We start from the raw sequence: 23,234 nt of genomic DNA on the forward strand, positions 1-23,234 counted from the left end.
AAAAGCTAGAAGTGGAGGTATGGTTTAAGAGGTAGAATCCCAACCTTGAGCAAAAAAGATTAGAGACAGCATCCAGGCCTGGATTTCAAGCCTCAGTACATCACACCTCCCCTCACTCCACTCCTTACAAAAACCATTTGAAGTAAACCGCCATGTTAGGAACTCTACAGTGATTCTGTCATTGAAAGGGGCTTGCAGTGTCTTATGAAAGAAGACATACTATAACCAGCCTTCTGATTGGAGAGGTGGGAAGAACAAACCTGAGAGCAGCATTGCCAACTTTCCATAAAGGAATCTCATTGCCTATGGCCTACAGTGAATTATGTTGATACATTGTCTGTACTACCTCTTTATGCATGGATCTGACTTAGAGCAATATTTTTGCTGTCTACCTATTCAAAATTCTAATCCCACAATGCTTCCTGTTTGTTTGCTATCCTTAACTAACAAGATTCAAGTCCAATTTAATGGTTTAAGCTTTGTTTTTGTCCTGCTGTAAAACCTGCTTATTTTTCTACATTGTCTTAATCAAAGCTATTTATTAATTCCCTCCTTCCCTCATTAGGTTTTGTCATTAACTACTATGTACCAAATACCTTTGATAAGTACTTAATATGCAGAGTTGAAGGAAACAGACAGAATATCTGACCTTCTAGAGCTCACACTGGGGTTATATATTAATGAAATATCCACAATAGGAGAAATAGAAATACCAACAGTGACAAGTTTCATTTGAGAAAACACAGCCCACTTTATTACTTTCAGAATACTATGTGAACTCATATCAAAATAGGGGAGGAAGAAATACTTCTAGGAGGGAGATGCATTTCAGCTGAGATCTGAGTATGAGCTGGTAGGTGGAGGTGGGAACAGCTGGCTTCACTAGAGAATGGCTGGGACAGTTTCCTAATCAGGAGGCTGTCTATGATGGAACTAGAGGAAGGCCTAACTAGCCATGAGGGATGAGAGAGAGAAAGTGATACAGGTGGTGTCTAGAGAGTACCCAGAACCTAAAGACCTATAGCTATTGTTCTGTTGTTTGCCTTCATGCACACAAGCTGCCATCAAATTCCATCAAAATGAGCTTTCCTTTTCTATCTGATCTGGCTGGAAGTCTGCCTATAGACCTGTAACTGCTTTGATAGTTTTCAGACCTATTCATGCTAGAAAATCTTTTCACGGAGGCCTGAGGTACTCCTTAAAATACATGTTAGAATACTGTCTCCAGTCGAACCTTTGCTAACCATTCAAATTCCTACATTTAAACCCAAGCTCACTGAGAGTGTGCAAAGATTTCTTGTGTCAGAATCAAACCAGATATATAAACATATATATGTATATATATACATAATATATGACAAATTAATTTATTGTAAAAAGCTTCTCATATTATCCACTTTCTCTGAATTATAAAGCCTTGTCCTGAATATCATCCTGCTTGGAGTGCTCTGGACGTCTTTGCTAAATATATTAGGAAAAATCAAATCTAATCATCTTACTTTTCCCTTCTAGAAAGGCACATTTTCTCTTTTCAACTTTATTATACAGGAATAAACATATTTGATACACTGAAAAAGTGACAGTAACTTGTACAGCCTTTCTGAAATGCATTCATTTATTTGCTAGTTGTCTAGGTTGCTCCAACAATACAAGGAATAATTCAGGAAAAATGATAGAGCTGTGAGGACATGAGTCTCTTCTGAGAACACAGGATGCTTTGAAAATACAGCAGGTTCAGCTATGACTTGCGATTACAAATGGGTGCTGGACTTTATATGTTGATATGTAGGGTCGTTTCTTCCTGATAATGTTACCTCTTGTATGGTAGAGGAAGGCAGATGCTAGAGAAAGCTGTGAATGCTAGAAAAAAGGAAAGCCAATGGAAATAACATGTGCTGACTTAAGTAGTACAGGGTCCTTGACTGGGTCCTTTCAAATATGAGGACCTCCGCTTTGTCCACTGTATACCTCCCTGAACCCAAGTGCATTTCCCTTTAGTTGGAGACATTCGTTCAACTTGATTCAGGTTCATGTTTTTCCTTCCATCAGCTTTGGCTATGCAGTCTCAGCCCCTAGTAGACAGAAGTCCACATTGTGGCACTCCGTGTATGAGGTCGGTGGTAGCCTTAATTTTTCTCATCTGCAACAAGATTGAGGATTAAATGAATTACCTCTGATACTCTCCTCTTGTTTGCTCTTGGTTTATTCTAGGAATCCATACTCTCCACAAAGAACAGTTTCTTCTCATTACTCTCTGAACATACTAAATATTTATATTTAAATGCTGTATGAGAAGCCAAAACATTTAGGTTTAGGAAAGGGCATGCTGTATGAGTGTTCAGCATTATTCTTTGGAATCAATTATACCACATGTTTAGGATAGAATAGGGAATAAAAACTAGAAACCCTCCTGGACAGGTTTCATAACTTCTTTTCTCTTTCTTACCTCTGAGCAGGAACAAGGAGATTGATCAGGTCTCTCTCTATCTTGTCCAACTCACCATATTTTGTAATCTTACTGCTTAAGTACTTGTACTGTCACAACAAAACTTTAGAAAATGTTTTAACTTCCTACAGCTTGAATTTTCTCTATGTGTAAAAAAAAATGTAAGTATTGCTTATCATTGTCACCTCATAGTCCTGGCCCTGAGAAGCCACTGGGTCTTCTAGGGATGTGAGTAGCATTCTCAAAATAAATTTGGGAAAGGACTAATAATCAGACCCTGAACATTCCCTCTGGGGTAACTTCAATATTACCACATTCCTTAGAGAACTTGGCACAAAGCACAGAGGCACAGAACAAGAACTCAATAGATCTCACACACCTCCTCTTCTTTGGGTGTATATTTCAAGCCAAGTAAACAGTCAAGCCAAGTAAACTTTCAGACCAAGTAAACATTCTTATTTCTAACAGTGAAGTAAGAAAGAATAGGGGATATAGAAGAAACATCAGGATGAAGTACTTACATTTGCAAAAAGGACACTAGAATCCAATCTTGTTAGCCCTTACCCACTCAGCCACCTGTCCACTGAAACCCTCCAATTAGCCAAGAGCTAGTGGCTTATATCTGCAATCCTAGCTGCATGAAAACTGAGATCTGGAGGATCATAGCTCAAGGCCATCCTGAGAAAAATGTTTATGAGAATCGCTTCTTGACCCATAGCTGGGCACAGTGATCTGAACCTGTCATCCCAAAATGGAAGGCTGAGATGGAAAGGAATTGGGTTCAAACAAGACAGGGGAAAAGTGTCTAAGACCCCCAACTCTGTAGAAAGCTTTCTGTGGTGGCATGTACTTGTTATCCAAGCTAAGATAGGAAGCCCAGAGAAGGTATCTTGTGGCTCAGGTTCATGATTGGTAGGAATAAGGCCTATCCTAGAAATGAAAATCTAGGTGGAAAGAGTGGTTTATCTGTATAATTCCAGCACAGCAGGTGAGAGGCCAGAGTTTAAAACCTCAGCATCATAAAAACAACAGCAGAAACAACAAAAAATTATTTAAGAGCTAGCAACTATGTTTACTAATGCTTTCAGAAAGTGGTTTAGTAAACTGTCTCTAACTATCATGTATGTTTTCATTTATAGAGTTTCTGAGCCAGAATTGGCTACTCTGTCTTCATACCTGGCAGACTGACTGCATGAGGCTGAAAGGACTGGGAAAACATACAGCACAATTGTGTAGATTTCATTCTGATCTAGCCATTCCTTGCACATCACTGAAGTTCAGAAATAACCACTCTGACACAAAAGCTAATTTTTGAATGCTTACTAAGTTTATCACACAATATTTCATGCTGAGGACAAGATTTAGAATAGGTTTTGGAATTCAGTAAGGCTCACCTTACTGTTATGTGGACTTACTTCTGCTGTAGACCACATTTCTCCCTCCCATCTCTCCTGCAATGGTGGATTTTTGGAAAATATTCCATATCTGCCATTCATAATAGTGTTTCCCTTAACATCACCTTTGTACGTCATATTCTAAACCAATAAAATGGGCTTTAAAAAGTCAGAGCTGGGTAGCATTAATAGATTCCTTGAGGATTGAGGATTGTTTCATATTCCAAGTCTTTCATGAAATACTGTTTTCTACCTTCCCCTGAAACACAAACCCTGCACCAACGAGAGACATCATCATTCCATCCTCTTATCTATCCCCCTGCTTTGACAGGCTCTTTTTGTAGTAAAATGTTATTTTCATCTTGTCCTCAAGGCTAATTTTTATGTGCCACTTCAGACCTCAATTCAGGGTTTATTTGTTCTGGCAAAACTTGCCTAACTTCAAGTTCTCCTACCTGAATAAATTATCTTTTGTCATTTCGTTCTGTATTGTAATAGTCTGTTTTTGTTTTTGTTTTTTGTTTTTTTGCTTTGAGTTGCTTGCTGGACTGTTTTATTGTTTTTTGTGTTTATTTTTTTGAGTAAGCGTGGGTCTTACTTCTTTGGTCATGCTCAGAACACCTTTGCTGGAATGGGAAGGGTGCTGACCTGTCTTCTACATGTTGACAGAGGATGAATGAGCCCTGAATAGTGAACAATAGAAAAAGAATGAGCATAATATTGTTGGGAGAGAGAAATAGTGCCTATCTGTAGCATTCAGGCATTGTCACGCTGTATTTCCATAAATTCACATCACTTGATGTTGTCAGTATCTGTGGTAATCAAACTTTTTTTCAAAAGTTTAAAAAAAACCCACAAGAATGATTAGTTCCAAAAATTTTAGTTTTAAGTATTGTGATTTTTAAAAACGTCTATATTCACAAACAATTGGGCCATCAGAAGAGAACATAAATTTTTCAAAGCTGCTTTATCCTGAATATTTTAAAGATTAATTACTGCATCGAGTCCTAATGACTATTGCCTTTATCCCCAATAAATCATATACATTTGTGAAGAGGGTGTTTTTAAATATAAGTGAACTCTAATTGGGTCTCTGAAGAAAGGCAAAGAGATCTTTAGTAGCTCCGTGAAATCTCTAAGCATAAAAGCTATCAGCCATTCTCCCACACGGAGGTGCCCTGTGTTCGGCACATATCCTGCAGCAAACAGTGAACTCAGAGCCCAGGCCCAAACAAGGTAGATGGTTTGGATTTGTTTCTGCAGATCAACTGAAAAATAAAACTTAAACTCTATTTCATAACTTAATATACATTTTTTTCATTGAGAAAAAGAGTGCTATTTCACAAAGCTATTGGTAAGAAAATGTGTCAGAGTAAGGTGTCATGAGATAGCAGTAATTGCTCTGTGTTCACTCATAAGTGTGGGACTCTTTTTCTTTGCAAATGCCTTTGAAGTTACAGGTAAGGCAGGTTGTGGGATATTTTGTGCTAACGTAAACAGAAGTATTGAAATAGAAGAAGATAATTGTTCCTATTAAAGTGCTTAGAATAGACTGAAGAAGGCAAACCATAACCCATCAACAGCCAGATAAGCTGGAGGATTGGGTACCTGTTTATTACTTCCTCTGAGAGTTCTCAAGGTTGTTTTTGAAGAAAGAAAGAATTGAGCCCTAGAAACCATCACAGCTGAATGGATCTGGGAATGCTCAGCGCACTGCAGTTACTGATTCATGAGAAATTTTCAAATAGCTGAGAATGTGCTCCCTAGGATAGCTGATTCTTTCTGCCCTCACCTTGCTCAAGATAGAAGGTTTGGAGAATAATAATCTACCTGCTTATTTTTGTTAGATAAAGTGGCTATATTGTCTATAGAGTATGCCATTTTTAAACATAAAATGTTGGGTGTTTCTTTTGCCAGGAAGCTTGAAAATTTAGACATTTAACAAAATTTTGGAGTCATTTCATGCATTTAATATTTTATTTAATTTTTAGTATTTTATGTTTCTATTGAACTATTTTCTATTTTTTAAACATTTTGATAAAGATTGGATATATTAACTGTATATAATTACAACATGAGTATGCATTGTGTAATATAACTACCACAATGACATTAACTGTTCTATCACTGACCATGCAATACATTACACTGTCGGAAAAGTGTTGACCTTATAACTTGAACTTGTGGGTTTGACCAGTCTCTACTCATTTCCTTGTAATTCTGATTGAATTAACTGTATAGTCTTAGAGTCTATGTACAAATGAGAGACTGTGTACATACTTGTCTTTCTTTTCCATTTGACATTCACATACTATCCCCCTGATTATTTCTCTTCACAATTTGATAGTACTCCCCTCTTACCTCTATCCTGTTGTCTTTATTTATTAAGCCCTTAATGGATACTTAGTATTTTTCCATATTTGGCCTACATAAATCATGCTAAAATGATCATAAGTGACTAAACATCCCCTTTGAGATACCTATTTTATTTCCTTTGAATATATATCCAGAGTAGGATTGCTAGATCTTATGTTAGTTTCATTTCAATATAAGCATGTACCCTGTTTTCCATAATGACTACATTATTCCGGATAGTGGAAAAGAGCTCCCTTTTCTTTATACTCTTGGCAAAACCTGCTAACTCTTGTCTGTGGTTGTAGCCATCCTAAAAAGTAGAAGACAATATGTTACTATAGTTTGGATTTTGATTTCTCTGATGTTCAGTACCTTTGTTATCCTCCTGGTCTTTTGTTAACTTCTTTAGAAAAATGTTAATAGAATGACATAGTAGAAACGATGAAATAAACATAAGTTGTAATGGAAATTGGAGGGAAATTTGTTTCTGGATGATGTCTTTGAATAGGTGAGAACAATCATGCAAACTGGCTTAGCTTGAACGTGCATGGTTTGGCTAAACTAACAGAAAGGAGCAAGAGTTTCTGTGTTTGGAAATTGACAGGATAATTTGGTGGTTAGTGCATATGGTGACATGAGTTTATAGAAGTTCTTTTCTGCTGCTCCAGTTTTCTTCGAGACGCAAGAGACATAGATATTATCTGACAATGAGGAAGGAGAAGGCAAAATTGGGAATCTCAGAAAGGAGAAAGGTGTTGAATATAATTTGAATCAATAGGTGAGTGGACACAAGTAATACCCTGAGATTGAAGGGGATTTGGCAAGACTCCCTGGAAGTCAGTGGTTATGAATTTTAAGTGGCTTGTCAGTGTTCTTCCCGATTTGTGTTTTTTTCTATCAGCTAACCCACGTAGGAATAAAGTAAATGTTTATGGTTTGGCCAAAGGAATATCCACATTCAATAAATCTATAATGGATCAAGGGATGTGAGAGTGTGTATGGTGGATAATAATGGTAATAAGCCCAGGCATTTTGAGCCTGGTAAAAGAGATGAGAGCCCCCCCCCCAAAAAAAAGGTTAAAAGTCAATAGGTATTTGTTCAGCTTAACTTTACATTAATATTTAGGGGAGAGTAGCAGTAGAGAAAGAGTGAGACAATAATATACTTGTAACTGAGATTTTGCAGGAGCTACAACTAGTAGCACAAATACTGAAGTTTGATTTTGATTTCATGGTAATCTATCATGGTTCATCTGATAAAGAATTATAGGAAAAAATAATTATAGGGAATGTATGCATAGGGAAAGCATCAGTATGTATGCCACTTTGGACCTAAGTAAGGATTGATGAGAGGCTGTATCTCAAAGATTTGTGAAAATTCCGGCTGGAGAGAAAAGCAGGTGTAAGTGATGACACATTTTTTGAGCTGAACACATTCAAGAGGAACAGAAGATAGATGAGGGGTAGTTAGAGATTGTTGGATGAGGGCAAATGCATAATAAAATAAATTCATATAGGATCTTACCACCACATAAAAGATTGGATTTTATTCCAAGCGCACTGGAGAGCCATTGAAACATCCATTTTAATCAATGACCTCTGGTATAGCGTCTAAGTCTTGTTTTGGATCCTAAGTAGAAATAAATGCACAAATATGGAGGAATCAGGATGCAAGATCGAAATCTGGGAGACCAGTGCAAATGTGTTATTAGGGTCCCGGTGATACATGATGAGGGGCTGTCTGGGTAAAGCAAAGCATCAGGAATTACCTTGGAGATCCCACAGGACACCCACATGGGGGGGTGGAAGTGGAGGTGCTGGTGACAGAAACAAATGTGGGGATTTGACTCGTATATTTCTTACCTGAACAACTGTCCAGGTTGATGATGGTGTCACTGAATGATGTCGAGAAATTAGAGACAACTGGATGTCTGGGGAGTCAAAACTCAAGTGTGTGAAGGGAGCTGTAGATAGCTGAGATTGATTTGGACTAATATAGAATCGAAACGAATCAACAAGGGAAAGAAGTGTTCAATCAGGAAACTGCCAATCCTCTCATAAAGGAAACAGGAGAATAGGCTTCCGTTCCATGTGAAGATCCAGTGCTTGCCTGATTAAGTGTGTGTGTGTGTGTGTGTGTGTGTGTGTGTGTGTGTGTGTGTGTGTTGTGTGTGTGTGTGTGTGTGTGTGTGTGTGTGTGTGTGTGTGTGTGTGTGTGTGTGTGTGTGTGAGTTATGGGGCTTGAATTCTGGGCCTAGGCATTGTTCTTGACCTCTTCAGCTCAAGGCAAAAGCTCTGCCACTTGAGCCACAGTGCCACTTCTGGTTTTCTGGTGGTTAATTGGAAATAAGTGTCTCACGGGCTTTCCTGCCCAACTGGCTTTGAACCCCTATCCTCAGATCTGAGCCTCCTGAGTCGCTAGGAATACAGGTGTGAGCTACCAGCGCCGGACAGTTGTTCTTTTCTTTATTTCTTTTTTCTTTTTCTGTTGGTCATGGTGCTTGAAGTCTGGCTTTTTCCTGAAGTCTGCAGTTCACCTGGTGAAATGTTAAGGCAGGATAAGCCTAAGACATCATCCATGGAGAGCAGTTCAGCCACATGTTCTTTAAGCTCCTCAAGTGGGCTTTTTACATGAACAACTCCACAGTTCTGTCTTTTCTAGTGGAGTCTTTTAAGTGTTGTGTCTCATTTCTTACATAATAAAAAGGCTGGTTGTATAGACATTTACTCACGACTGCTGTTATTTCAGGTATGGTAAGATCTAACCATATAGCTCTGCTCATGATTTCAACTATAAAAGTGTATCACTTAATTTTCCCCTAGCTAAATTCTGCTTTCTTTCACTAAATTACTGTGAAATAGTAAGTTTCAATTTGTCTCCATCTTGTAACTTCTGTTTTTGTATTTACAAATCACATAATCTGTATTTTCTATTAGATAATCCACCCTTCTGCCCCTCCATCATTTTCTCAATCCATCTTTTCATATGTATTATTCTCTATACAACTTCTAGGAGGTAGCATGATATAGTGTACATACTGTACAAGCATTAAAGTTCTATAATTTTGAGTTTTATTCTCATTCCACTGTGGTTATTATTACAGTTCTATCTTGTAGACATTTTTGAAATGCTCTGAAACTCCATTTCTTATTTTTTTGGAATTGATGAAAAGTGCAGTATTCCAGGTTTTAGTGGTTTATATGTGTGGACCATATCATAGCATCAACTAGAACTGTTGCTTTAGTCTATGACTAATAAACTATATGCTTTATGTAACAAAAGAAGTAAATCATTGTGACATTTTTTTCAAGTATCTTACACAAAGCAGGCATTGAATAAATGTTAGGTTATAATTTCACAAAAGTGAAGATAATATTCTCCAAAGTGGCTATTTTATTCAATAAATGTCTTCTAGATGGTATGACAACAAACTATGCTATTCCTTATAGACACACAGGCAAGTAAGCAACCATGTCTCTGAGGGGAGCTTCAATACCAGAGGGGAAAAGAGACAGAAAAAGTACTGATAAGCTGAAATTGATATTAAAGATGACATAGTGACAGCACAATAATATGAAAGTCTCCATTGGGCTTTAGGGCAAGAAGTGACCTGGACCACATGAGCTGCTTCTTAAATAATGAAAAGAAACTTGACAGACATGTAAGAAGGCAGAGATATTTGAGCTATAAAGAAGGAAAAAAATCTCATGCTAATGTACAGAGACAAAGACGGGAATTATTTGGGGGAATGTTGAGAATTCAGGCTTGAGTACTACCATGAGCAATATGTATGATGAGGTTGAAATGATACACAGGGCCTAAAATATCAGATTAAGATGTTTTACTTTACTATATAGAATTATAAAGCCTTAGAAAATTTGAAGCATCTTAAAAATAAACTATACAGCTTGTGAGGAAGAAGGGTCAGGAGGGAAAATCTAGGAGAAAATTAGGGACAAGATGACACTGTTCAAAAAGGAGTATACCCATTTCCCAATCTTTGTAACCATAACCCTCTGTACATCAACTTTACAATAATAATAAAATATATTTTTTAAAAAGAATATTTGAGGCAATCACTAATCACAATGTAGAAGACAGGCTTGAGTAGAACACTAGTTGAAAAGTGTGAGAAGACAAATTATGATCTTAAATAATTAAAGGACAAGAATCCTTGTCCGTATCCTTCCTTCCTTCCTTCCTTCCTTTCTTTCTTCCTTTCTTTCTTTCTTTCTTTCTTTCTTTCTTTCTTTCTTTCTTTCTTTCTTTCTTTCTTTCTTTCTTTCTTTCTTTCTTTCTTTTCCTTCCTTCCTTCCTTCTTTCCTTCCTTTCTTCCTTCTTTCCTTCCTTCCTTCCTTCTTCCTTTCCTCACTTTCTCTCCCTCCATCCTTTCCATTCTTTCCTTCTTCCTTTCTGTTTCCTTTTCTATCTTTCCTCTTATCTTTCTTTTTCATTTCCTTCCTTCCTTCCCTTCTTCCTTTCTTTCCTTTTTGTTTCAGTATTGGGGTTTGAAATTAGAGTATAAGAACGGTTCCTTAGCTCTCTTTACTCAAGGCTAACATTCTATTACTTGAGCCATGCCTCCACTTTCAGCTCTTTGCTATTTCATATGAAATGAGAGCTCTATACAGCATCTTTACAACAAAATAAAAATTAAAAAAAAGAGTCTCATGTATTTCCCTTCCTAGGCCAGCTTCAAAGTGCAATCTTCAAATTTTAGAGTCCATCCTGATAGATTTCATTTGGACTTTATAATTCTAGCTTCTTGTAAGACTTAAGTAATAGAATCTTTGTACAAGGTACTTGGCGATCCTCTGTTGAATATGAGAGCAATTAGGAAGTAAGTCCAATATCTCTGGATGCGAACATAGATTGCCTCTATCCTGTAGGGCTCATTTTTCAAACACTCTATCTACTTAAATATGTTCAATGCTAAACATAAAGACTAAACACAGTCAATGTTGTCAGAACTGGTGTCTACCGTGTGGCTGTCCTACAATATAGACTTGAAAGACCTTCGGCCTCAAGTTTACAGAGTAGTTCAGATTATTGGTATATGAAGCTGTCCAGGGGACATGTGGCAAATCCCAGTAGACTGAGGTGTTTCTTTGAAGAGGTAAGTGCTTCTGAGCTGCTGGGAGACCATGGAATTCTGATGACCAGATGAAATAGGGAGCAGTAAAGAAGTAAAAGGGACAGGAAAGCAGTGGCACCAGAGGGTCTCCCTAGGCTTCCATTCCTACTTCAGCTCAAGCAGCTTAGTGCCCCTTGTAGGTCTCATCTCAATAAAACATTCCAATTTTGCAACAACTTTTGTAACTACTTCTAGGCATGTAAAGGCAAATCCAGTGCTTGTTGAAGAAATGAAACTCTATAAACAGTTACCTAGAAGCTGGAGGCCCAGTTGCTATGGTGGGGGCTCAAACCTGAATATATTTCCTGAAACACCACCATCTTATACAGGAGTGGGAAGGAGAGTTAATTAACACAGGTACTGCTTAACTTCAAGAAAGGTAACCAGGAAATAGCTCATCCCTTGGCACTTCAACATTATGATTTTCTAGCAAGAAAATCCAGGCTAATAAACACTAGGAAGACAGTGTCCAAGAACAATTAGCCTGTATACTTAATTAAAATGAGTACCACCTTTAGTTGTGTATTATTATTCCACAGAACATATTGATTACATGTGAAATGGTTCTAAGCTCTACTGAGCTTATTCTGTTCCTCTTTCCCTCTCATCCCTCTTTTCTCTTCCTTTCCTTGTTTCTTTTCTTCCTTCATTATTAACTGACACCGGACATTCAAAGATGGCTAAGTTATGTTCTGCTTCTTGAGAGTTTGCACTTATGTGAGGAATAGGTAAGTAGATAGCATAACAGAGTTCATGTTAGGATAAAGGCCATTGAAAGACCTATGGGAACAGTGGGAAGTTTGATTTACAGAATCCACAGAAGGTTCCCTGGGACATATATTGTTATGCTTAATTCAGAAGGACAGGGCAGAATATATTTAGGTAAGAAGAACGGTTATCATGGATGTCATTCTGGGTGGATCACTTGAGACTGACTGTTGTGGTATAGAAGAAAACTCCTCCAGTCTTTGAAACAAGTTCAGTTTCTAAATCTAAATCCATCAGTAACTAAGCATGTGGAAAATCATTTACTTCTTAATACTTCTGGTGTTTCATAACCTGAAATATAAAGAAAATAAAAACAAAAACCTTCAACATAAAAGTAGACTGTTGAGCGCAATCATAATATATATCTTGTATTAAATAAAACAGTGTAACTGTCACAAAAGTGACCAAAAGGTGACTACTTTGGCATTGGAGAAAATTATTTATCATTATTTTTGAGTCTTTTAAAAACCATTTTGCTTTTACGGTATTTATTTCTGATGAAGAGAAGTGCTATGGATTTTGCCTGAAAGTGCACTGACTTTGGGGGACTCTTTAAAAAATATATAGGGTATTTGCTGGTGACAAAGAGGCGTTTAATTATAAGTATGTTGATTCCAGAAATGTAACTGGGTCTGAATCAGTTTTGTTTTCAATTTCTATATTGTAAACATTCTATCTCTACCTACATGCATATAGGATGATGTGTACCCTCTGTACTATAGTGCTGTTAACCTATACTAACAGAAAACAATTGAAAGTAAATAGGAAATGCATCACAATGGGCTAAAGAAATCCTAATGCACTCCTGGTCTGGCCTGGATATTTAATATACTATGTAGGTTTAGATTAGTTTACAGATAGCCATTCCCTCTGACAGTTCACTAGCCATAGAACTACAAACTTTCAGTGTTTACTATTGTGTAAATCTCAGCAAAGGAGGAAAGGGTGTGGGAATAGGAAATTACAGGAAAGAGACTGATGCTCCCACATGAAGCAAATAGAAGATACAAGAAGAGATGGAGCATAGGGGATTCAGCTCTGTGTTGTAGGGTTTTGTAGAGCAAAGTAGTTGTGGGAAGCCTATGCAACGGAGATATATATGTCCCTTAGCTCTGACTCAACAGCTAAAGAAGATGCTGGGGAAGGTGATGGAGTCACCCATCCTGATCTCAGGCCCTAATTTTCCTCATACAGGACCAGAGGCAGCCTTTTGTTGTGATAAACTTATTTTGAAAGGTGTGGATTAGAGTATTCGTTTAGGAGTTGGAGAAAATAACTTAGAAAGAAGTTTCAAGATTATTGAGTTGGGTTACTTTGAGGTGTGTTGATTACATTGAAACTCCTGATGTTACCAGTAGGTGGTCTTAGAAATGAAGTTCCCTAATTCTTGGTACCTCCATCATAGAAATAAAATGAAGGCACACACTACAGTGAAGTGGCAAAGCAAAGAGTTTGACAAGATGGGAATGTACACTGTTAAGGGAAATGGAGGTCTGTGCGTGGTAGCTCAAGAGCAAATGTGGTTAAGAAAAGGTCAGCTTTCCAGGGTTCAGGGAGTGGGGAAGAATTCATAATAATGATAGTTGGCTGACCTTAGGAAAATGAGAAAAAATGACTGGACAGATTTGGGGAAGGAATCTATGCATATACAAGGTTTCCATGTATATGTATGAGATATAAACTATATACATGGAGTAGGAGTTAGTTGAACAAATATCAAGCTGAGGACACAAGTGGTTCCACTGCACGTGTGTCACTTTCATTAGCGAGTTTCGCTGCCCCTAGGGAGAAGTTATAACCATAAACTGACTACTTATTACCTGCAAGGGGGAGTGGCCATGTGGGAGGTACTGGGGAGGTGATTGAATTCATGGGTACCTCCTAAGGCATGAGAAGGAGAAGGGATTGCTTTTAGCAATTTTTATCTGTAGCTAACCTCCCTCACTAAAATAGTTAGGTGTATAACTGCTGAAGAACTAGTTGAATTATTTCTACCAAGAAGGAGGAATCATCAGAACACTTTGACAGAGAGGATCTCTGTTAAGAGTACTGGTATCTCAGAGGGATGTTGCCTAGTTGATATTAACAACAGTGGATACAATGGAAACAATATCTAATATGGAAAATTTTGCAAATACTATGCAATTAGGTATGAATCATCCAAGTGGTAAAGGGTTGAAATAGTCTTGAAGATGACACTTATATATCATGCTTGGCTCATCATTATCATGTGTTGATTTACTTTATTGAGGTAAGTTAAATATAAAAACACCAAATTTATAGAATTAAGAAGTCAGGAAAATTAGGATTCATTGAAGAAAGCTTGGGTGATGGTACTGGGTGGTGACCTTATAGGCGCAGACTTCTTTTCTGGGATTTTTTTTTCTGAGATCGCTTTACAAGATTAAAAAATGACTATCTTTAAGTAGTTGTTCAAAGAAGTCACCATTTATCAAAGCAATTTATGAATACAATGCATCTTGGTCAGTGTTGCCCTTTTCAACATTTTCACCCATTTTTTTCTCTACCCTATCCCTCACTATAATCCATTTTATAAGCTATACATTAAATTGTTGACTGCCTTCCCTCCTAATCTCCCATTCTTGGAAAACTTATTCCACAACTACATATTCTGAGATTCCAAGAAAAGCAATTCTTTTTTATTTTAAGTTTCATACAAACAAACAAAATGAAAAGGAAAGAAAAAAATAGTCAAGCCCTTGAGTAAAAGTACTAGCATTGCTAGCCATGGACACTTTGGTTTCCCATAGCCTGATGTCTTTCTGTTATTGTCAGCTTAGGAAACTGTGGGGCTGAGAAAGTTAGGGAGATGTTTCTGAAGCATAAGAAACTTTAAGGGGTTAAGACAGAATCACCTTCATGCTTCTTAGCCAAAAAATGAGTAAGTGTACTTTTCTCTCAAATGTCAATCTACTTATCACATTGTCCACTGGCTATAATGTTTTCTGTCTCTGTATATATATTCAGGGAAGGAGCTTTTGGTATCTGTGTGCAGGGACCTTAGTGATACAAGGACAAATGACCCCCCCCCAGAGTCATTTGTGATATGCATTAGGCCTTTGTTCTACTTAGCTCAACTATGTCAACCAACTGTGTTGGGGAGAGGGTTAAATGTGAAGACATGTTTGAGATAAAGAAATCACTCAGTAATTGGTGGTTCTCTGTATCCATTTTCTCATATAAAATGACTTTCAATTTAAAAAGTATGATCCATAGTACTCATTCTGCATTGTGATATAATATTTTCTCTGTCTTCCTCCCTTCTTCCCTTCCTCTATCTCTCTCCACACTTCAAACACAGATATATTTCTTGTCCTTAATATGTCTCTGTGGGCTCTCATATTTCCCTTTCAATCCTATCTCATTTTGTAAGAAATGCTGATTGAGACCCAGTAAATTGATTTGTAAATTGACCTTGAATGGAGAGTGAAAAGCTGTTTGAAAAATACTCTCTGAGTGAAATATGAATGTCCCAGTGGGCCACGAAGAGTTAAATGTTAAGTGTGCCTTGACCACACCAGACTCCAACCAGAGGCATTGCCTCTCAGTGGTGAGGACTGGAGTGGTCTCCTGCTCTTCCTTGTCTAAAGGCAAGAAAGCCATAGCATGGGGAGAGAGCCCAGAGGAAGTGAGAGGAGTTAAATTGCCTTTCTCTTACTCAATTTCTCACAATCCAAATGTAAAATGAAAATGTACAGAGGGGTGACAAGTAAAACATACATTTATTTTTGGACAGTGCCACCCCTTCCTTCGCTCTCTCCCACTTTTTGTTTCTTGTTCCCATCCACAAGTTGTATAGTTCATTTTCAACATAGTAGCTAATGAGTACCACTGCTGCATTTGACTACCTGTTCTCCCTTCATTTCTATCCCTTCCCCCTCTTAAGGGGGAACAGACTAAGAAAAGAAAAAACAAAAAGAAAAGAAAAGAAAAGCAACATTAAAGTAAAAACCCCTGGTTTATGTTTTCTGGAGTTCATTTTGATAGATATTATTTTATAGGACCAGAGGCCCATAGGCATTGCTCCTGTGTTTCCCCCCCCCCCCTAAGAATATCTTCCTTTGATCTCACTGTGTCTCTCACTCTCTTTTCACTCTTCTTTAATTTTTCTGCTATATTCAAGATTTTCTATTTAGAGCCAGATGAACATATATACATTAAAATATTTAATGATCAATGAGTTGAGACATTACTCCCTAGAAAACTGAAGTGACTAATTGTAGGACAATCTGATCCTATCTTTGCATATTGTAGCTATTATTCTTAATTGTAATTTTAACTTCTTTTTTTTCAAGGAAGTTTACAGGTTCGCTATCAGCTAGGCAAGGAAGAATCCTATGTATTCACCATTGATGCGGAGAACTTTGCCAACAGAAGAATGCATCATGTGAAAATCAGCCGGGAGGGCAGAGAGCTTACTATTCAGGTACTGCACTACAAACTTTGCACAGCAAATGCACCACAGGTGCTCCATGAAACTCAGTTCTGAGTTATGGACCCATGCCACTTGGAGTGTCCAAGCATGGAACCAACTGAAAGAGTACATTAAATAGAATGTGCTCTCCATCTCTCCCTAGCATCATCATTAATGGGTACCTTGTTAGAGAGAGAAATTCTTTTATTTCTACTCAGAGCACTGTACCACCAGAGCTATGCCTCTAGTTTGGGCTTTGTGCTGCTTTTTTTTAAATTAGAGATAGGAGTCTAGTAGATTTATCTGCTCTTCCTGGAAAGTCTGATTCTCAGACCTCAGCTTCCTGAATAGCTAAGGTTACAGGCATGAGCCACCTGTGCCCAGGCAGGAATACAAAATCTTGTGCCACATATCCAGTCTACTTAACCAGAAACAGTTGGATAGGAGGAAGTAGCAGGTCATTTTCACTTCTGCTCAAGTCTGAAAACCTCCTAACAGTATTTCAGTGAGAAAGGGAGTCAGGCGAAGAGGAAATCATAATACACAATAGAGTGTAGCAAAGGTTGCCAAGGAAGGTGGATTTTGTGAGAAGGGAGGACACCGGTCATATTGGATGCTGGTTAGTATTTTCTTCAGGAAGGAACAATTTATGTCTTGAAGATGAGTAGGATTTAGCTAGACAAACAAAGAGGTGTGGGGGAAGAAGGCACTCAGGAAAAGGGTTCATGTGAATAGAGAAGGACTGGGTCAGAAAGCACAATGTCTAGTAGGCACTAGATGACAGAACAGATGGCAGATGAGGACAGGAGTTGAGACAGACTCTAGACATCCCCTTTCGATCATAGCCTGCAAACTAGCATCTGCCTAGCAGTCACATTATTGTTTAATCCATTCTCTATTCTCATACATCACCTCTTTCTTTATGCTAGTCAAAATTACAATTGAATAGGTACTCCTAGAAGATTCCTTCTTTTGTGAAAGTGTAGTTTTCACAAGAGATAACTGTGCACTCTGAGCCGAATAGTCTTATATCCATATACCTGTATCCATGGCCTCTCTCTCTCCCTCTCCCTCCTCATTAGCAATGGGTCAGAACTCATATCCTCACAAGTATCACTCCAGCTCCTGTCTTACCACTTCTTATTTACTGCACAAATTTATTAGATTCCACTCAGCACAAAACAAATAATTATTAAATGCATTAAAAATAAGAAAAATAAACGACAGCATAAGAATTTTTCAGGATCAAGGGAAGAAATCTCTCTCCAGACTTCAATGTCTGACTTACTTTCTCATCTTATTGTCCTAATTGTTAGATGTGTTGCCCATACACTTGGTATACAAATTACTCCCTTTTCTCTAAACCTACACCAATAATATTTTCCCTTGTGTTGTACCAAAATACTACTTCTGAAGATACAGATGGCCTTTTACAGAGCTCCATGGTGGTATCTTAGCCTTATCCTTACTTAGTTAGCTCATTGTCAAGTGGTAAAGCAATTGCTCTGCTCTTGGGATTTGATGGCTGGTCTTGGGTTGCAAGATTCCAATTATATCAGCCTCTGTTAATTGTTCATTCTTATCTTCATGGCTCGTCTTTCATCTTACCAAAGACTACCCCCTGGGGCACATGAGGACTTTTCAGTGGTTTCCTTTGGTGTTGTGGCTTTACTTACTTCATGGATTATCTCATTTAATCTTATATTTTAAGTGAAGAACCAATCTCAGTGCAGTCCTATTCTGACAGGTTGCAACTTGTCTTCTTGACCTCAACTTGAGCTCCTCATTATCCTTTATACTTTCATTGCTTCTCCTAGCATTTACTATTACCTAACATACAAGAGGGTCTGTTTTATTCACTTTCTATTCTGTCTCTCCCCTTAAGAATATGTTATATAACAATGAGGACATTGTTTGCTTTCATTTTTAAAATACCTACATGTTTCAAAGGAGTATCTCACATACAATAAGTACTCAGTGAATATGTGTGAACGAAATGGAAAATTTCACAGGGTTCAAAATACTACGTGAAGAAAATTGAAATGACTTTGAGGAGAGACAGGAAGAAATACCACTAGATTTTTCGACATGTAGGTCACATGATTGATTTTCACTTTTAAGGATTCCTGTGATCACTTCATGGACGGACATATTTGGAAGTGAAGAGACTCAAGGCAGAGAGTAGTCAGGAAGATGTAGTGGGGTAGAGTAGAGCCTCAGCTCCTGCCACATGAGGAGCCATTGAGAGAAGTCATAGACCATTCCAATATCAAATATATGACCCAAAGAATCCCTGAGACATTAAGAGGAAAGCCTTTTGAAGAAATCTTGTTTGGGCCAAACTGCAAGGAAAGTTAATGTCTTATCCATATGTTTTGACTGAGATCCTGGTAGGAAAAGTGGGGTGATTCTAGTGAGTATTTTACATTTAACTCCTCTTTCCTCTTTCTTCATGCTTCCTGTCTTCTTTTCTACAACTAAAACCTACAAATGGCACATGGAGAGTGCAATAAGATGGATTTCTTTCCCTCCTCCATCTAAATAATTTCCCCCAATCAATTTACAGTCTGTGATATCCTATTGGGTGAATGCATACTATTTGGAAAGTGCTGAGAGAGCAGAAAGAAGGAAGGGAAAAAACCTTTTGTGTTTTAACTTTGATCCCATTTACTGGCAGGGAAATATAGCACATTTGTCTCCCTGACACTCACATCCCATTTACCCAATCTGGGTCTCTTTTTCTTTCTCTCCCAAAACAAGCTCCTCAGTGCAACCAGAAAAAAACAGCAGCTCTACCTCAGAACTGAAGAGAATACCTTGGGAACTACCCATACCTGATAGAGAGAGGGCAGGTGGTTCTCATCTTATTCAGCCAGTCAAAATCTCTGTTCAGACTAGATTCCCCAATAACCCAGTCCTAAGTTGTTACTCCTTTCCCCTCTGTTTATGTGGCCTCAGAAATCTGGAGATCTTGGGATCCAAAACAAGCAAGAAACCCTAGAAATTAGCTAGTAAATTTTAAGGTTTGGAGGTCTGGAAGTTACTCCAAGCCCTGGTGGTGGAGGCGAAATTCAGTATCATTATTTAAAACACACTGATAAAATAGCACAGATTGAGATAGTTTAATCAAATATCTACAAAATATTAAGCTATAAATGATAATGAAGAGCTTTCTTTGAAACCAACTGGATTATTCCTTTCTCTGAGAGATGAAGCTGACTGATTGAAAGTCATCCTTAGAGAATCAGTCTCAAGTGGCAGTTCTTGCTTTGATATTTGTGCTATGTGATCTTAGATGAGTTATTCATCTTGGGGACCTTGACTCTACTTTCATATTACATCTACATTCCCACCTATACATGTGTTTATACACAGGTGCGACGTATTTATGTATATGTACAGACATATTTATGTGTATGTACAGATAAACACACATATATACATGCATAAATATGCATGAACAAGGATGAATAAAGTAAAATATATTCTAAATAACCATACTAAGGACCAAGCCCAGAGCCCAAATATGTGTGTGTTTATCTTATTTCTTTGTCCTTTCCATTTAATAGCTTGTCAAAGTCACTGAATTTTCTAGGTTCTGAGAGTAGCAACAATTATGTAGGTTCTGAGGCCAGCAAAGCTTGTCCAGGACAGTGGGCAAGCTTCAGCCATCCAAAGGGTATAAAGGGCTATAGTGTATTCATCCTTAATACCTCACATATTACACCTTAGGAGAACTGGTAAGAAAATAGGCTTAAAGAAGTGTGACAAAACTCTGCATTTCCCACTAGCTGGAAATTATCCCCTGAGCCATTTATCAGTCACTTCAAGAATCCTTTGAGTCATTCTACCTTCCTCTCCTAATCTTGGGAAAGATACATTTTTCTAAAAGCTTCTTTGGCTGAGTTCACTTACTTCTTGCTCTTTCATTAATCATCTGGTTTACGTTATAAGCAGCAGTAAGTTCTCACAAAAAGAAATGAGTAGCATACACGAGCAATTAGCTCTCCTATGCATGACTTGTGAACAGAGGTGTGTCAGGGTCCAGTGAATTTCTGACCCTAAGCATCCTGGTAGGAGGTGAGGACCAGAAGCCAGAGCAGTCTCTGCTCAACCTCTACTTCTAAAAATGCTTCAGCTGCTCTTTGCTTTGCATGAAATCCCCGTTTACATTAGCTCTACTTCCAGGAGCCTGGGAAGCAAAGCCAGACTCTACTGGACGGGGCATTACCAAAGAAAGAATAGGAGCCAAGTTAGGCACAGGAAGAGAACTCTTGAAGAGAAGAACTAAATCTGGAGCTATGAGGAAATGATGAGTAGAACCCAGGGTGCCAAATACTGAATTGGCATCCACAAGAAACATCCTGGTGACTCTGTCATCACAAGCCCTCCAGATAAAAGGAGAACAAGGATAAAATATTTATGCAGCAAAATTTGCCAGTTGTTCTCATGGGCCTTAAAAAAATATGTGGCTTTATGTGATCTGGAACCTCAAAGAACTAATATTAGTAAAGGGAGGGTAAAGGGAAAGAGAGAGAGGGAAAGGGGAGAGAGAGAAAGATCACTATTATAAGGTAGCATTTAAAATGTAAGCTTGGAGATAACAGCCATGACTAGAATGGAGAAGGCCAGCTAACCTGACAAAGCTATCAATTTCAGAGGTGGCATCGGGGAATCCTTGAAAGAGCCACACACATTGGACACTCAGTGTTTTAAGGTATACTCTAGAAACTTAGAAATAAAATGATACCATTTTCTCAACAAAATATTCACATATATAGGGAGGAATAACAAATAGATAAGATGTCCTGTGATGTGTGAGCCACTTGACTATGGGACACACAGTTCTTGTGATTATGTGTGGATTTGACAAAGTTATTGCTCTCCATGACATCTATTATGAAACAATCCATCTGTATCTTTGGGATGTTATACCTGTTTCATAATATTCTAGGGAGAAATAGATTTGGAAATATGCATTAGCATCATGTCCCACGCATGTGATTGTCCAATATTGTTACAAGGTAATTTAATTCACAAAAGAGTAACATAGCCTTTAATTGTGTGCCATAGATCACAGCCTATGACTTCAGTTGTAGCAGAAACAACCAAAAGGCTAGGAGGTTCATAATGAAGAGGCAGGAAAAAGATGAGAGGAGTAGGTTTTCTGCTTCTTTTCAATCACTGCAAATGTCTGGGAGCCTTTCAAAGGATGACATCATATGAATATTTAGAGGAGCGCTTGAAAGAGACCAACTAGATCTGACTAGGTGGGGGAGAAAATCAAAGTGGGGAGGGACAGGGAGCATTGCTCAGACAGAGCTTCAGAGAAGCAAACAGGTAGAGCTGGCAGTGGAGGAGGCAAGGGAGGATCACTAAGGGTCAGCCCTAGAAATCCTGGAAGATCCCAGCAGACCCTCAAAGTCTTCTGATCCAAGGGCTGTCAATGGCAACTGTTCACATAGCCTATCTGCTCTCTGCTCTACATCCAAATATCTATCAAAATGCAATTTATTGCTATTTAATTCTAATTAGGCTCTAAAGAAAAATAACCAAAGCACTGTAAATTTGGGTCTTGGTTTGAGCTGCTGAAATCTTGTTCGGGCTATTAATGTGAGATTCCAAAGACAGAGACACAAAGGAACAAAATGTGCCCTTAAGTAACTTATTAACTTCTTAAACCAAAGGAAAATAACAAATTCTAGGTGACTTTTTTGTCTTATTTATATGTGCTCATATGAAACATGGAAACTTAAATAATAATTTGAACAAAACTAATTTCTAGTTCTGAAAAAAATAAAATAAAAAATGCAGTTTAATTCTTTAAAAAAAATTGGTGCTGGTCCTGGGGCTTGAACTCAGCCCCTGGGCACTGTCTCTGATCTTCTGTGCTCAAGGCTGGTACTCTACGACCAGGGGCACAACTTTACTTTTAACAACTCCTCCTCCTCCTCTTCCTCTTCCTCCTCCACCTCCACCTCCTCCTCCTCCTCCTCCTCTCCCTCTTTTCCTTCCTCTCCCTCCTCCACTTTCTCTTCCCTCTCCTCCTTTTCTCCTTCCCCTCCTCCCCCTCCTTCTCTTCCTCCTTCATTTCCTCCCCCTCATTCTTCTCCTTCTCCTCTCCTTTCTCCTTCTTCTCCTCCTCCTCCATTGTGATTAATTGTAGAGATAAGAGTCTCACAGACTTTCTTGCTGTAACTTGGCCTCAAACCATGATCCTCAGATCTCAGCCTCCTGAGTAGCTAGGATTACAAGTGTGAGCCACTGGTACCCCTCAGTCTATTCCAGAGTAAAGCCAGGTGTCAATGTTAAGTGGAATATATTGGTGACCCTAAACATCACAGGGTGGGGAGCAGGTAGGAGCAGAGAGAGCAGAGAGAAACAAGGAGGAGCAGGGAATGAGTTGCTTTTTAATATGAATCCTGCCCAGCAAATTCTGAGTAGGTTTTTATTTACTTGGTTATAGAAAAGGATTGTTGAGAAAAATCTTAGTGGGGTGTAAAGCACCTGTGAGGATTTTTTTCTGGTCAAACATACCTGTGAACATATCCACTTCACAATGAACAAAGGAGTGAGTATTTTTGGTATATTGTGGGAGACCTCAGGACATTTTTATCTCTCTCCTAGGAGACACTCCAGAAAAGGGTCTGCTCCATGTGCTTTATCAGGATGTTTCCCAGTAGAAGTTTTCTTTCTTTTGT

The 23,234-nt window shown here is 38.2% G+C and overlaps 1 protein-coding gene across 1 annotated transcript in view; it reads left to right on the plus strand.

Annotated features, from left to right (window-relative positions):
• Cntnap5 (contactin associated protein family member 5) overlaps positions 1–23,234 on the plus strand; it is a 948,142-nt gene that overhangs the window by 869,905 nt on the left and 55,003 nt on the right. Inside the window, exon 20 of the mRNA XM_069989436.1 lies at positions 16,415–16,545. Within this exon, the coding sequence (XP_069845537.1) occupies positions 16,415–16,545 (131 nt within the window). The remainder of the gene's footprint in view (positions 1–16,414; positions 16,546–23,234) is intronic.

Source organism: Dipodomys merriami, unplaced genomic scaffold, assembly GCF_024711535.1.
Source record: "Dipodomys merriami isolate MVZ:Mamm:240054 unplaced genomic scaffold, mDipMer1.0.p SCAF_38, whole genome shotgun sequence".
Classification (NCBI taxonomy): Eukaryota; Metazoa; Chordata; class Mammalia; order Rodentia; family Heteromyidae; genus Dipodomys; species Dipodomys merriami.